Source organism: Primulina eburnea, chromosome 7 (genome assembly GCF_022965805.1).
Source record: "Primulina eburnea isolate SZY01 chromosome 7, ASM2296580v1, whole genome shotgun sequence".
Classification (NCBI taxonomy): Eukaryota; Viridiplantae; Streptophyta; class Magnoliopsida; order Lamiales; family Gesneriaceae; genus Primulina; species Primulina eburnea.
In genome coordinates, this window is record NC_133107.1 from 6,467,368 (window position 1) to 6,483,080 (window position 15,713).

Genomic DNA, 15,713 nt, shown 5'->3' on the forward strand with positions numbered 1-15,713 from the left:
TAGGCATCATAATAGCACCTCGAAATCCGAGAACATTAATTAGCACAAGACTCCAGACCGGGAGATACGAAGTCCCAGCATTCTATGTGATAACCCGGGAATAGGCGATCCCAGCACCCAGTTAAGGAGTCAGGACAACATGAAGGCCTGGCGTTTTATATTGTTCTAAGCCAATCTTTTCAACTTTCCGGCTAACGATTAATTTAGTTTATGTTAAAGACATTTACAGAAAATCAAAAGGACGTGAGAAGCAATAATTGAAAATTTTATTAAGGAAATGGCCGACGTCGTATTACAGATATTTCAGAGGCCACTCGGCCTTTCCATTCATCCATCCAATCGGTGACCTCTTGGATGGGAAGACTGGCAAAGGAGTCGGTATTCGAAATCTTATTTAGATGATGTCATTCCTTCGATAGCATGGCATGCAGCAGGTTCTGGTCAGTCAACAACTCTTCAATGCGAGTTACCCCCAGCTCTCGTCTGTATTTTCTCATTACCAGCCTCTGAGAACGGGTGAGAGCTGTACCGTTCAGGTACAGGAGGCCGATGAACTGAAGTTTATGCCAAGTACATATGACCTTGGCTAAGATGTACTCGTCAACAGTCCTTTTGAAGTTCTCCACATATGGACGTAACTCAGCTGGTGTCTCACTCTGTACGCCAACGGAGGAGATGGCACTACTACAAGTGCTAGAATCGCTTGAACTCGACATTGTCCTGTTAGTATCAATGCATATTGCCCACGTACTTATAGAAGAAAGGAGGGAGGAGGCATTTAATACGAAGGAATTCGAAAGGACTATAGCTAATCAAAAGAATGTTGTCATTTATTTGGAAAGAGAATTTATCAAATCCACTAAAATGCACGCACGCGGGTGATCAATAAATGCCTCAAAAGTCGGATCGGGAAGGTAAAAGGGCGTGTGCCGTTATCAAAGCGTCTCAGAATATGAAAGGTTCCCAACTAAGGTTCGATGACCCTTCATGCACAGTTATGACCGCTTTGATGCGAGAGACTAAAATCCCGGATGACTCATCACCTTCTCGAGAAATATGAACCCGGCGTGGTGTTCTAAACCCGGGATATTAGAATTAGTCATTAATTATTTCGATTATCGATCGGATATCTTATTCGATTTACTGGCAAGCACTCAACGGTAAAAATTAGAACATGACTCAAAGTAAAAAGCAGGGACGAAAAGGAAGGGTGATTTTATTTATTTAAGTGCATTTCTGCGGATTACATTGAAGTATTCTTCCTCATCAAAAAGTGTCCACATGGTCCTCCATTTTCTTAACTCTCTGGTGGACGTCTTGAGAAAGCTATCGGAGCCCGTGATGGTCGATAGGATCTTCCTCTCCTTGAACAGCATCAGTTGGTATACGTAGTCGCCTTCGAAAATGTTCACCTTCTCGGTCACATTCAGGCGATCACGGTACTTCTCCATCTTTACCACCAGTCTCGAAGCAGTAGCTTCCCCGGCTTCGTAAAGAAGTTGTAATTTCTGGAGTTTTTCCCAGTAGCAAATAATCTTCTGGAACGCTTCGTTTTCTATCTCAGCTTTTCTCTTCTCGGAATATTCTTGCAAAACTTCCTCCGTGACAAGAGCCTTCTGGATGCTCGAACTCGCCATATTGATTCTTCGAGTAGTAGGCTAACTGATGCAATTTTAGAGAAAAGGTGATGTTATATATATAGGGGTGGGGGGTTAATCACAGCCGTTGATCTTTTACCACGTGGACGGGTAAGGTAAGCATTGGAAGTTGTGCCCCACAGTGGAAAAGACGTGCACATATATCGAAATATTGCGATAAATCATCCTCGAGAACATGAAACGCTTTGGATAGGGTCATAGTATAGGGCATGTCTCAGCAATGTAGAGGTACCAGTACGGCACAGTCAGTATGATAAAATGACTTTCCTGACCGGGCACATGGGACTAATCGGGACATCGAGTAGACTCTAGCCCGACTATTTAAGGAGGGAGTGGTGATGCCCCGATATGTCCCGGGACGTTGCTAGGGCCCGGGATCTCTCGGGACATGTGGAATGCGCCCGGGTCAGGACAGAATATTGTTAAAGTTAAATGTGGAAGCAAACACTCATATCTCGGGTTGTGGATTTAGGACCTGGCGCCCGAGTTCTGGCACAATTACCCAAGAAGTTTTTCCCCTCTGACATCTCGATGCGAGGGAAGCATTTAATTGCGTTGGCATTAATAGAGTGCACGCGGCCGACCTATTTTCCTTTGGTTAACATTAATGGGTGACAAAACAGATTGGACATGATTAGTACGATTTGACATGTCAGAACAATAGGGTACAATCAGCCACCCTATTATATTTAATGCTCGCACACCCCCAAAAATGAAATCATCATTACCTCCTCCATTATAAATACCAGGTTTTGCATTTATTCATTGATTCAGATATTAATGAACATTTAATACTCTCATTTATTACACACCAATCACCACAACCATCACTTGGTTACATTGGTTTTCTTGCTTGAGTACTCTACTGACTTAAGAATCGGAGTGGCCACGCCGGACACCCCTCCGGCGCCCATTCACGTGGTTGTTTTCCTTGTTCTCAGGTCATTCGCAACATTCGAGGAGTCATAATCCAATTTCCACGCTCAGACTCATACTTCCTTCAACGTTTTCGATAGTCTACCCGGCAGAGTTCCCGACCCGACTCGACCGTTTGACCCAGGTGGCATCAATACTCAATTGTAGAGTAGCGTAGAGTGTTATAGATTTGAGAATGATCTGGAAAGGCTAGAGAACTTGTATATATATAGCTTAGAAACTCATTTGTAAGTAACTAATTCACGAACTCAACCAATATTTCTTTATTCAACTAAGTTTTTAATTTTTCTCTCTATAAATTTTCCAACTTACTTGTATTTGTTTATGTACTTAACCACCAAATATCATTCATTCATTCATTCTTAAGCTACTTTGGTAGTACTCGCAAGGGTGAAGTCGAGAGGCAAAGGAAACACGTGTACTTAGAAAGGCTAAGTTTATGACAATGTGCTCAAGATTTGAAGATATTTGAATTTCATAGATAATTTTTTTATTGAATTTTTTAACAATCTCGGAATTTCATTGGAATATTTACGCAATTATTCCTATTTTATTATTTATTCTTTTTAAAATTAATTAAAATAAGTAAATAACTTGTTTTAGCATATCTTCTGAAATAAATGAATTTGAGTATAAATTTTTAGCATATCTGTTTTGTTCTATATCTATACTTCTATATTATCTTACGATTTTATCATCTTATTTGTTTATGGCTCATGGGGTTGTTTATGTCATTTTCTATGTTAGCTTAGGAGAGTCATCAAGTACACTTGTTTATGACGCATGTTTATGATTTTCTATGTTAACTTAGGAGAGTCATAAGTACACTTGTTTATTGATTTAAACGAAGTATTCGATTACGTCAATACTATTATTTTCACTGTAAAACTATTTTTTTAGTTATATTAGAAAGAAATATTGTGTAATACATGCTTATTTGAGTATAAAGTATTATTTTTTACATCAAAAGTATTTTGTGTAACATATATTGATTCGAGTAAAAAAAACTTATGTCAAAATTATTATTTTCATTGTAAATATAAACTGAATCTATCCCATCTCACGATACAGACACGTGAAGCCATTAAACAACAAACTTACTAATATATACAGCCCAATAGTTGATTTCATAAAAAAAAGAGCAAAATTTGCTACGTATGAAAAGACTTACCATCTCATATCAATTTCATTATAATTTGAGATGACATGTCCAATACATCAGATACTATGTTGCATGTAGGCAGGGCCGATCCTAATAATATTTGGGCCTGAGTCTAACTTTTAAAAAGAGGCCTCCGAATCATAATGTGTGTTCATATTTTTTTTTAGTTCTATAGCAATTTTTCAAATTAAATCAATACGTCACAAACAAGATAAAAAACAAAAGGAATAAAAATATCAAACATGTCCAAAATGATCACTAAAAAACAACCCGCTTAACAGTTTTAGAGCTAAAAATACTAATCAAGTTTGTATAATCAAGTTGTTCAGTAATTTATTTCTCAATCGATAACATAGTCAATCCATTCAATCTTTCTCGTGACATGGTTGATCGGAGAAAAGTTTGGATGAGCTTTATCTTTGAGAAATTTCGTTCTGCACTTGCTACTGTGACCAGGAAAGTCAACAAGATTTTATAAGCAATATGAGCATTTGAAAGTCGGGTAAGCATTACATCCACCAAAATTTCAGTCAAAAAGCGTAGATTATAGATACCACATAAAGCCCCGAAGAAAGTAAAAAACTACAATAAAAATTAGAAGCCCGGACAAAGCAAATACAAGAAAATAGACTTACAGCTCCTCACGGGTCTTTCAATCAAACCTAGAGACGACACAACGACTTGAGTCGATTAAAGCTTGTCTGCAGATGAATATTGGGAGGATTGGGGATTAAATCGATAGCAGGCTAAGCAAGTTTTATTTAATAAATACTTGGTTTTGGGCTATCTAATAACTAGTATTATATCTAATAATTTTTTTAAAAATTTTTGGGCCCCGAAAAATAGATGGACCCGAGTCATTGGACTCATTTGCCTCTTAATAGGCACGGCCTTGCATGTAGGTGCCATTGTTGTTACACCCACCGGGGTATAGTCTATGCAATCCAATATCCAGACAAATTTAATTGCCTCGATATTGAATTTTATCTAAAAAAATTACAAATAAATCATGAGAAATAATTCATACTAGCGAATCGACTAGTATACCATTTTGTTTTATGTGGCAACGATATGGATTGTCTTCTTTTAATATTTATACAAATATTTTAGATTCTCAATTAACTGATAATCAATGTGCCCAAAAGCCCCACGCATCGACCATACATTTGTCAAAAAAATCTGAAATTTGTACAAGAAATCTGTTTGGTGTTTTCACATTTGTCTCACAAACTATAATTTTTCATACACCTATAAGAGTAGGTCTCTTGTGATACGGTCTCACAGATCTTTATCTGTGAGACGGGTCATCCTACCGATATTCACAATAAAAAGTAATATTCTTAGTATAAAAAGTATTACTTTTTCATAAATGACCCAAATAATAGATCTGTCTCACAAAATACAACCCATAAAATCGTCTCACACAAGATTTTATCCACCTATAAATAGGAGTCTCCATGTAAAAAGATAATACACCAAGAGAAGCAACAAAAAAAACACTCTTGCACTGTCCGATCTCAAAAGATTTTCCGACCCTTCTATATATCATGCCAAACAAATGTTACTCTGAAACACAATGGGTCGGAAAATCGATATGAAGAAGATACAAGACGTGACAAAATGTCAAGTAACGTTCTCCAAACGCCGCAGCAGCCTCATCAAAAAAGCTAACGAGATTGCAGTCTGTTGCGACGTGGATGTCGCGTTGGTTGCATTTTCTCCCTCCGGTCGCATTAGCAAGTTTTGCAACCAAAGGAGGTTGTCTTTTCTTGTTTAATAATAAAAATCACTGCAGATCGATGAAAGAAATCTACTAATAAAACATACACACTGATCTAAACATCTTTTAAAATTTCTCACAGGATTGAAGACGTTCTTCGTCGTTACATCGATCTACCGACAGAAAGGAGACTGACGTATTAACATTTCGATCATTTTAAAACTTGTCTGAGATTTTCTATTCATTTTGGTACTGAATGTTACATTTTGTTTTTACATATGATGATTGTCTGATCCTACCTATTTTGATGTGCATGGGTGGTGAGTTCAGTCACATAACTAATGTTCAGGTATTTTTTTCGTATAAATTAACTTTTAAGTAATTTTTTTCCATCAAAATTTAAGGCTTTTACTTCTTTTTCAATGGTATAATTGGATGGATTTAACTTACTTTTTACTTTGCACGAAGAAAAAAATGGAGAAGTTGCGCCAACTTGACCATATCAAGGGTGATTCCAGCAAGTTGCAGTATCTGGAAAAGCAGTAAAGCCTCTCACTCTCTCTTTTTTATGTTTGTGCAAGTATGGATCAAATCATTTTTAGTACATATTTTCAACTTTTATTTAATGTAAAGGGGGAAAAATCTAGAATTCAATCTAACATATGCAAAGAAATCAATAAAGTTTTTGGAATTTTTGTATCTTCACGTTCTTTTGTTTTCTAAGGCTTCGTCTGGTGCAAAAGAAGAGTTTCAACGTCATTGTATCTCTTGGTGGAGCCAGGAATATGACTCTACCTGAACTAAAATTTTAAACTCTAGAATCTTTTTATATTTTAAATTGATATACCCGAACTAATATCATATTAATCCAAAATTATACTAAATTTGCATATAATTTTTTTAAAAAAATTGGGTCAACCGTGGTGTCTATCCATGTGGCTCCGCCACTGATTGTATCGTCTAACGTTTTTGCTCAAAATTGTATAATAATTTGAGTTACGTCGTATAATAAAAAAAATTGTTTATTGTGGAATATATGTGACTAAATTTCTCAATTAATAAAGTATCACTTTTCATGATTTCGCAATATATATTTGTTTATGATTTCAATAAATTTCAGAACATTGATTTGGATTTCGTTATGGACGAGTGGATATCGTTCGTTAATAACGTTTTGTGAATTTAATATACCGTGATATTATTCTGTACGGAGTGATTGTAAATTTATGGCGAAACCAACAAATTCGGATACCTATTTTAAAACGTCATCCGATATAATTAAACTTTCTACTATTTCTGTTTTTTTATCAATTTTTACAATCTTTTTATTTTTTTTATATGAGGAAAATAATGGATTTAAAATTTTAATTAAATTGTCTTCTTTCAGATTTTCATTCTCTAAAACTGCAATTTTTTTCGTTAACGGTTCTCTCTCTTTTTTTTTTTTTTTGGCTGATAATGTTTGCGATGAACATGTCGACAATGTTCAATTTCTAGCACTATATGGGTTTTGGGTTGTTAATGTGACACTGAACGCATCAAGAACGTTCAACTTATGTCACCACATTATCGTTTCGACGAAATATGACTTAAAAAAAATTACACTGAATACAAAATTTTAACTATTTAGATGATCAAAACCCCGAATAGGCCAACGCACAACATGATCGATCAACCTTTTTTATGATTATGAGAATAATTCGAGTATGGCCGTATCTAACTGAATCAATTTTTTGCATGAATCTCAAATTCGTCTACTCCATTTGCCCATCTATCTCCACCTACACGACACACATATCAGGATTGAGGTACGTGTATATATATATTTATATATATCTTTCGTGTGCAAAAATTTGTGTAAGACGGTCTCACGAGTCGTATTTTGTGAGACAGATCTATTATTTGGGTAATCCGTGAAAGATTATTATTTTTTATTGTGAATATCGATAGGGTTGACTCGTCTCACAGATAAAGATTCGTGAGACCGTCTCGACCTATTCTTTTTCATGTTTTATATCCAAAGAAATTAAATAAATGCTTGATTTTAATTTTGCTAAACTAATGAATTATCGTTGGTCTCCACAGAATCTTGAATTGCAAATTACAAAGAGCGGTCTAGAGTTGCAGATTTTGGAAGCCGATCTTCGGTAAAAATTAGAGTTCTTTCCACGATACGTTAAGCTTTAATTTGTGCATACAAATTCAATTTTATAAATCCATTTTCACTCTAGTTAATTTTAGATTGCATTTGGATTAATGGATTGAAATCTATAAATTTCGATTATATTTTTATTGTTAACAATAAAATAATAATGAATAATTAAATGCATACATTACTTATTCGCACATCGTAACTTAAATTAAAATGAATTTCAAAAGCATCGGTAATCATGTGGTTATCTAATTTATATATTTACTCATTCTAATTCTACACATTATATATATAATATTTGGGTTCTTCTGATTATAAATATGTATTTACATAAATATATTGAATAAACTAAAAATATATAAATACTAAATAATAATAAAATTAAGTGATAATTATTAGAGTACAAAATTGTATTACTAAATTATTTGAATGAATAATGTCATATGTACATTCAATTTTTTTATTTACTTTACAATGAATTTATTTTAAAGATCATTATTATAAATGTCATTTATCATGTCTCTTGATATATTAAATTTTTAAGATGATTTTTAAAATTATCTTGTTCATATGATACAAAATGTAACAAAAAAATTTAAAAAATACATTAAATAATATTTACATTTTCAATATCCAGCTCATCTTATTTTAAAATCTTAGATACGCCCTTAGATATATGTTATTATTTATTGTTTTGACTAAATATAACTTTATTTTTGTCAATTAATTAATTAAATATATGCAGGGATTATGAATTGGGTTCAGAACAGGAGCCATCATTGCATCAATTGTGCTGGTCTGAGAGAAACCTTACCCGATCCTTAGAAAGAGTGACAGCTTGGAAAGTAAGCCACGAATTTTTAATTAAACAATATTCATGTTAATAATTTCATGTGTGTTTAGTCACTAATATTAATCCTAGCCACTTTAATTTCTTGTTAGAATGCATTATTGTCTTGTAAGGGATCTACATCTTACAGTCAACCCACTATTCAGGTAAGATTAAGATTTCACACATATATATAAGCAAAAACTTGTGTGAAACAGTCTCACGGGCCGTATTTTGTGAGACATATATCTTATTTGAGTTATCCATGAAAAATATTATTTTTTATGCTAATAGTATTACTTTTTATTGTGAATATTAGTGGGGTTACCTGTCTCACAGATAAAAATTCGTGAGATCGTTTCACAAGAGTCCTACTTTATATATATATATATATATATATATATATATATATATATAAAGAAATAAAATGAAAATTTTTGGCATGATTTCCTTTTAACACTAAAAAACCGAAGATCAGCAAAAACAATAAGTTTTTGGGCTTCTTACATACAAATTGCTCATTGTTTTAATGGGAAAAAATATATTCTATTTTACTTTTGTTAAAGATTATGCCAAGTTAATTAATTGACATACTTGGGGTATGTGTGATTAATTAGATGGGACAACAGGAGGAGATGGGGAGCCAATTTGGAGTCCCGTATTCATATAATTTGAGTGAAAATGAATCGGGTTCAACCAAAGAAAACCCTAATTCTGCCGGACAGATTCTGCTGCATCTTGATCCTTGGATAAGTCCGTATAGGTGAATATAACTAATTTCTCCCTCGATCCATTCTAATTTGTACATGAAGATTACATATATTTGAAGTTTTATATATGAAAATTAAATATAAAGATGTGCACGGTCGGTGGACAAGATATCAAAATTGTATATATATGTGTTATATTAATGATTTGTTAATTTCTCATTAGCTAGCTAGCTATCAGTAGCTAGTGATTTTCATGTTTGGCAGTAATCAATTTCTTCATGTTAATTTCCCACAGTGCAAGAGTTCGGGAGAGCATTTTTAAAGACCTATTACATGATCAACCAAACCCCACACCAAATCATATTTTCAATGATCAACAAGGGTCTTCGAATACTATTGTATCGACGCTTCCAATCCAGGATTCACTGTCCATCTTTGAATCCAATTCCGGGATTTTTTCGACCTCCTTCCATGCTCCAATCCCATTATCCGTGATTCCACATCAGGTGTGTACGTATGTGTGTGTGTGTGTGTGTGTGTGTATACCAAATAGATTATCCTTTGTTTAGAAACCTATATGTATATATATAATGCATATGTATGAATTTATTTATAGATTATAAAAAACATTTACATATATTAAAGATTGAATGAAATCATATTGCAGCAATCACTGGCGATGGATCAAACGCTACTCAACTTTCATAATCAAATAAACTATGTTAATTCAGATGCATTTGGGAACACACAGCAACCAGTTCCAAGGTAAATTGTTTATTATTTGGGTATCATTATTGTTAAGATGTCTCACATCGGTTGGATAGAGTTCCTAGGAGTTGTATATATAGACTTAGACAATCTTTCTCCCTTGAGCTAGTTTTGGGGTTGAGTTAGGTCCAAATCTCGATCTAAACATGGTATCAGAGCACATGTTCACCTTAATTGATGTATTGGACTGCGCATAGTTAGATCATCCATTAATGTGTAAAAGTTTCAGTTATTCATTCCTAAGTGTGAATGTATGAGATGTCTCACATCAGTTGAATATAGTTCTTTTCTAGGAGTTGCATATATGAACTTGGACAATCCTCCCTCTTTGAGCTAATATTTTCAATCACTAAATTGATTAATATATCTGAGATTCATGGAGATGGTGCAGATCAAGAAAATTTCATCTTTTAAACTTGATAGGGATTGCATAAAATATAATTTTGATACACTAAATACATAACCTCCTAGAGTCGAGATTTTTTGCATTGAGATGCCGCATGCGGGGGCGAAAATATAGCCCTAAAATTTAAAATTTTAGAGGGGACAAATCATATTCTGATAATATTTCCTAATGAAATAACCAATTCTTGTTTTTTTAACTTGAATTCAATCTTCTTCTCAATAGATTTACGTCTATCACGACTGTGCCCACCAACGGTAGCATTGTGGAAACCCCACAAATTCTATGTGATGGAATGGATCAAAATCGTGACTTGCAATATGAAAATCTCAAGTGGAGCGAATTGGCTAACATGCAAGGAGAAGACAACACAAGCCATTTCTCGAACAACAATATCAGTGTGAGTAGTGGTGGTGATGCAAACTACTCCAACAGTTTTAACTGTTATGGCATAGCCAAAGGCACTGATCAATCCATGGCCCCATTCCAAGTTCATCCAACTGAGGTAAAACAATGCTCATAATCTGATGATATATCCTTGTAGTGTTCTCTTTTGTTTCGTCGCAAGAACGTTCACAATAGCCAGCCATTTTAGATATTGATGTTCAATCCTATCAGTATTTGTTGCTCTTTCCCGAAGTGGCTACTTCCAATCCAAATAACGTTTCATATTCGTTCTTACAGGATAATTTAGGGGAGGGTTCATTGGGGACATCGAAAAACTTGAAGAGTGGACAATGGGAGTGGGAGGACTTCCTGCTGGACGACAACATTAACTTCTGAGATTTTACTAAGTAACGAGGCCGCAATTGATCGGATATTATTCTTACTTCTTCTAGCTTGATAAACTACAAATTAAATTAGTACTAATATCTAATAACATTTTATATAATTATTAAATCGAATCATCATAGTCGTCGAGAATATTGCTACAGACTCTTTCTTTTATCCATGAGACTTACATTTACAAAGGCCTTTATTATATATTCATGTTTTTTAAGGGAATTATTATTATATATATTGCATTTTATGTTAATGTCGTTTTAGTGTTGTACATAGTTTTCATTATAGTTATAAAGACCTAGTTATTATGACAATATGGTCCATAGCTCGGCCCCCAGCTCGTGTCGGTACTTCAAGATCTCGTGCTTACACCTCAATCATCTCCACACATCATGTTGGATCCAATAATATAGTTGTCTCTAATGGGCAGAAAAATCGAAACAGTTTAAAAGATTTACAACCTTGAGTAGTCTACAGAACTCCCACTCCACATTTTTTGTGGGGTTTTGAAGTTTATGGCTGAGGATGGGCACCTATTAATAAGGAGGCAACATGATGTTTTGGTTGCCTCTGCCAGGAAAACTGAAGGTAGAGATGCCTTTGACAACATGCATCTCACTCTTTAGAGGATGGGTGTTCCAGCCACGTACCGTTAAGTGTCTTGCAATGCCCTCATCTTTGAAATATATATTTATTGAACTGCTTTGAACAAAATTCGAGCCCATTATCAGTGCGAAGTTTCTTTACTTTATTTCCTATTTGGATTTCAACCAATACTTTTCAGTCCTTAAAAGCTTGAAAAACTTGATCCTTGCTCTTCAGTGGCATGATCCAAAAGTCTCTGGACTGATCATCAATCATTGACATGAAGCATCTTGAACCACCTCTGGATTGTACCCTAGAGGGTCCCCACAGATCTGAGTATTTTATTATCAGTCAATGAGAATTCAAATCTCTTGACAGAAACAATGACTTCCAGATTCTTTATTCGTGAGAACAAATTGCTGTCTCGGTAAAAAAAGAAAAATACAATATACAAGTTGATATTTCCTTGTATAATGGCCCTACAGCTAAAACTACAACTGTCAATAAGTACCACCTAAAAGCATCACCAACTCCTGCGAGTGTGACTCTCCTCCGAATGAATAAATCATCAATCTTTATGGTGCTCTTGCATCAGTTTCGTTGCATTGTATGCGTGATCACGATAGACAGATTTTGCGAGTATAGGGATCAACCTAGATTTATGATATGATTGTGAAGGGGTATGTTTTCTTGGCATCGTATTCCATTGATTGCGTATTTGCTAGGCCTTGCATCATCTGTGCGGGAGTATATTAGCTAGGCATTGCTTCTGAAGTCCCTCAGTGTCCCCGATTCTTAAGCATGAGCCTTTCGTATGAATGATTTTGGCCTGTTTATGTATTTTTCCATTTGAATATAGAAAATCATATTGAGCTCTTTTGGGATTCGTCCCTCCTCTGGGAGTCGAGGCCATGGATTGGTTAGCCGCTTGAATATAGAAAATCATATTGAGTTCTTTTGGGACTCATCCCTCCTCTGTCTCTGTCTCCCCATGTAAGAACGCAGGTTTCGAGTAGAAGGTGAGTTCATCCGATTCATAAATATCATGAAAATTAATATTTTTAATGTAAAAAATAATATTTTCATGAGTTATGTCATATCAGAGATATATCTCACAAAATTGATTTTTAATATCGTTTCATATAAGTTTTATGTTCGAATACAAAGAAGTTAAAATGGTTATTGTGTCCAATGATAATTATAATATTAAAAAAAAATTGAATTGAGAATCTGAAATTGTTATCTTTTCATGTATATAAAGTAAATCTCGAAGTATAGACATCATAAATTTATATTCGTGATTTACAATAAAAAAAAATAATTTCGAACATAAAAATAATAATTTTTTTTAATGAAATCAGATGATCATAGATTTTTCAAAAATTGACTCGACATGTTCTCTCAGTTTGTCTGAGATAAAGGCAATGGACTGGTCATTAGTTCATTAGTTGTATATTTGACCCACGCACACTTCCTGATTCATTTTCAGCTCACTAACTTCCCTAAATTCTGCCGCCGTCATAAATCTTCGCTCAAATTATTCCTCATTTTTATTTTTCACTTTTGATTTTCGCTTTTATCGATCAATTTCAGCAGGGAAGCAAACGAAGTTATGATGAAATCAGGCATTTACGCAGCCTCTGTCGTTGCTGCTTCTTCAACCGCCATCTCCACTTCTTCCTGCAAAATTCACTTTCCTCGTGAGGTAGCTGGTTTTTTAGTTGTATTTTCGCACGAATTTTCAGGATGCACATATTTATTTCGAAAGAAAACATGGGTTCTGTCCGGTGATCCCGCAGTTCATTTACATTGGACGAATAAATTGGTTTCCGAAGTGTTTTTTTTAATTAGTATCTAATGGGTTTCGTCGATCTTGGTTAATGTCTTGTTAATTGCCAAGTAGTTTCGAGCTATACTGAGATTTGGATTTAAATGGGCTTGATAACTTTTATTAATTCTTAGGATCGTTTTCCAAAAAAATGAGAAGTAACTAGAATTCAGCAACGCTGGGCGGACGCCCAGATTTGATGAGGGTGGAGAATCGTGATTCATGGAGACTCTGGTTGCTGCTCACAGAAGTGTTATTTCTTAAATGGGAGTAGAAAACGTAAAACTTTATCGAATTTATTGTGGGACTCGTCGGCAGAAAACAAATTGTGATGATATTGACAAATTATTAAGTATTATGTAACTGTTTTTATCAAAAATGTATAAATTTCTGTGTATGCTTATGACTAATCTTTTCTCCTCTGCAGCTCCAACGCAAGCTCTCCTTTCATTCTTCTCTGAGGCTTTCCCCTCCCCCACTTTCATCTATATTTATGAAACCCTTAAAACCCCAGCAGCCCAATTTTCGCTCCAACCAGATTCAATCCCTTTTCACAGGAATAGTTGAAGAAATTGGAAAAGTTGGGCAACTGGGTTTTGACCACAACAACAGCTTTACGATGAAGATCCTGGCAAAAACCATTCTTGAGGATGTCCACTTGGGAGACAGCATCTCAGTCAATGGCACTTGCTTGACTGTTACAGAATTCGACACCGTGTCATCTGAATTCTCGGTCGGATTGTCCCCGGAAACATTAAGAAAGACTTCTTTGGGTGAATTGGAAAGTGGGTCTTTGGTAAATCTTGAGAGGGCTCTGAGTCCTAGTAGCAGAATGGGGGGTCATTTTGTGCAGGGACACGTAGATGGTACCGGGGAAATCGTGGAAAAGGTGGCGGAAGGGGACTCTTTGTGGGTGAAAGTGAAGGTTACAAATGAGTTGTTGAAGTACATTGTGCCTAAGGGATTCATTGCTGTAGATGGGACTAGCTTGACTGTGGTTGATGTGTTCGATGATGAAGGTTGCTTCAATTTCATGCTTGTGGCATACACTCAACAGAAAGTTGTGATCCCTTTGAAGGAAGTTGGTCAGAAGGTGAATTTGGAGGTGGATATATTGGGGAAATATGTTGAGAGGCTACTCAGTAGCGGGTTTGTTGATTCTATTAAATCTTCATAAGTTACAAGGTAAACGCATTTTGGGCCATCCATGTTTCATTTGTTGATGAGATGATGTGATATCCGTGGGTTTTGATAATATTTGTTTTTCATTTATCATTAATCTTGTTGGCATGTTTGTGGGGTTATGACGCTTTGAAAATATTCGATGTATATTATTGAACTTTGATTTAGATTCGAGAACATATGGTGTTCACTTGAGATTGAAGTTTCAAAAGTCATCTGGATACAAGTGCTGGGAAAATCGTGGAAATTGTAGTGGAATGGGACTCTTCTGGTTGAAACTAAAGGTTACAACTTACAACTGATTTGTTGAAATACATTGTGCTTATTGATTAATAGTGTATGCTATATCTATGCATATACCGTGCTTAGCTCAAGGGCAGATGAAAACACTGAAACTATACTGCTTTTCTCGAGCGCACTAACAGGGATAAAATGTTGCAACTGCAATCCCCTTCCCTCTTGGACAGTCTGTAGGACAAGGAGTTTTAACCATTTTTATGCACACTTGCCAAAGTTTGCTAGCCTAACAGCTACAAATCTATGCCTCAAATTTTGGTATGATCACAATCAGTAAAGGAGAGTTTTAGAATTTTGGAAAGCTGATGTGTTAAAATCATGTTTGTAAATGTTTGGAAGGAAGCCTTTGATGTTATTCCATTTTATAAAAGAAATAAATAAAACATTTAAAATGAAGCCCTTGAAGGGGTAGTGTGGTAGAATTTAAATTATGAAGAAAAAAACGTTGGTATATAGCCAACCATATATGGAACAAACTATTGAACAACCATATTAGTATATAAGTATATTAGGTGAAAATAATGACTCTCATCTTGTAATTATGCTTGAATTCACTGTCCCTATATTTAAGACGTGTTTAAAAAGAGTTTTGAGCCTTTAAAGAGCACCAAAGTGAGGGCTTCAATTGCCATGTTCATCAAAGGGGGTCAGCCTTGGCTTATATTGGGATATGTAGGCTGAGTCTGGTTGCGACTTGTAC

The 15,713-nt window shown here is 35.0% G+C and overlaps 2 protein-coding genes across 3 annotated transcripts; both read left to right on the forward strand.

Moving 5' to 3' along the window:
• Window positions 1-7,565: 7,565 nt before the first annotated feature.
• LOC140836993 (uncharacterized) lies at window positions 7,566-11,323 on the forward strand. Its single transcript, XM_073202929.1, has 8 exons — window positions 7,566-7,623; window positions 8,374-8,473; window positions 8,571-8,624; window positions 9,075-9,220; window positions 9,463-9,673; window positions 9,835-9,932; window positions 10,564-10,843; window positions 11,023-11,323. The coding sequence occupies exons 4-8, from the start codon at window positions 9,075-9,077 to the stop codon at window positions 11,119-11,121; spliced, it is 834 nt and encodes a 277-aa protein (XP_073059030.1). The 5' UTR covers window positions 7,566-7,623; window positions 8,374-8,473; window positions 8,571-8,624; the 3' UTR covers window positions 11,122-11,323.
• Window positions 11,324-13,165: 1,842 nt separating this feature from the next.
• On the forward strand, window positions 13,166-15,014 carry LOC140836992 (riboflavin synthase). 2 transcript variants are annotated; one of them, XM_073202927.1, is made up of 3 exons: window positions 13,166-13,411; window positions 13,962-14,719; window positions 14,885-15,014. In XM_073202927.1, the coding sequence occupies exons 1-2, from the start codon at window positions 13,319-13,321 to the stop codon at window positions 14,709-14,711; spliced, it is 843 nt and encodes a 280-aa protein (XP_073059028.1). In that variant the 5' UTR covers window positions 13,166-13,318; the 3' UTR covers window positions 14,712-14,719; window positions 14,885-15,014. The 2 variants fall into 2 exon arrangements, with proteins under 2 accessions (XP_073059028.1, XP_073059027.1); XM_073202926.1 differs by having other exon boundaries at window positions 13,167-13,411; window positions 13,962-15,014.
• Window positions 15,015-15,713: the final 699 nt, after the last annotated feature.

What these genes read in the sequence shown, in the direction of transcription:
- LOC140836993 (XM_073202929.1), top strand. Translation starts at nt 9,075, where the DNA reads ATGGGACAACAGGAGGAGATGGGGAGCCAATTTGGAGTCCCGTATTCA. An exon ending in CCTTGGATAAGTCCGTATAG is followed by an intron (nt 9,221 to 9,462) that starts GTGAATATAACT and finishes AATTTCCCACAG; the next exon opens with TGCAAGAGTTCGGGAGAGCA. An exon ending in TATCCGTGATTCCACATCAG is followed by an intron (nt 9,674 to 9,834) that starts GTGTGTACGTAT and finishes ATCATATTGCAG; the next exon opens with CAATCACTGGCGATGGATCA.
- LOC140836992 (XM_073202927.1), top strand. Translation starts at nt 13,319, where the DNA reads ATGATGAAATCAGGCATTTACGCAGCCTCTGTCGTTGCTGCTTCTTCA. An exon ending in AAATTCACTTTCCTCGTGAG is followed by an intron (nt 13,412 to 13,961) that starts GTAGCTGGTTTT and finishes TCTCCTCTGCAG; the next exon opens with CTCCAACGCAAGCTCTCCTT.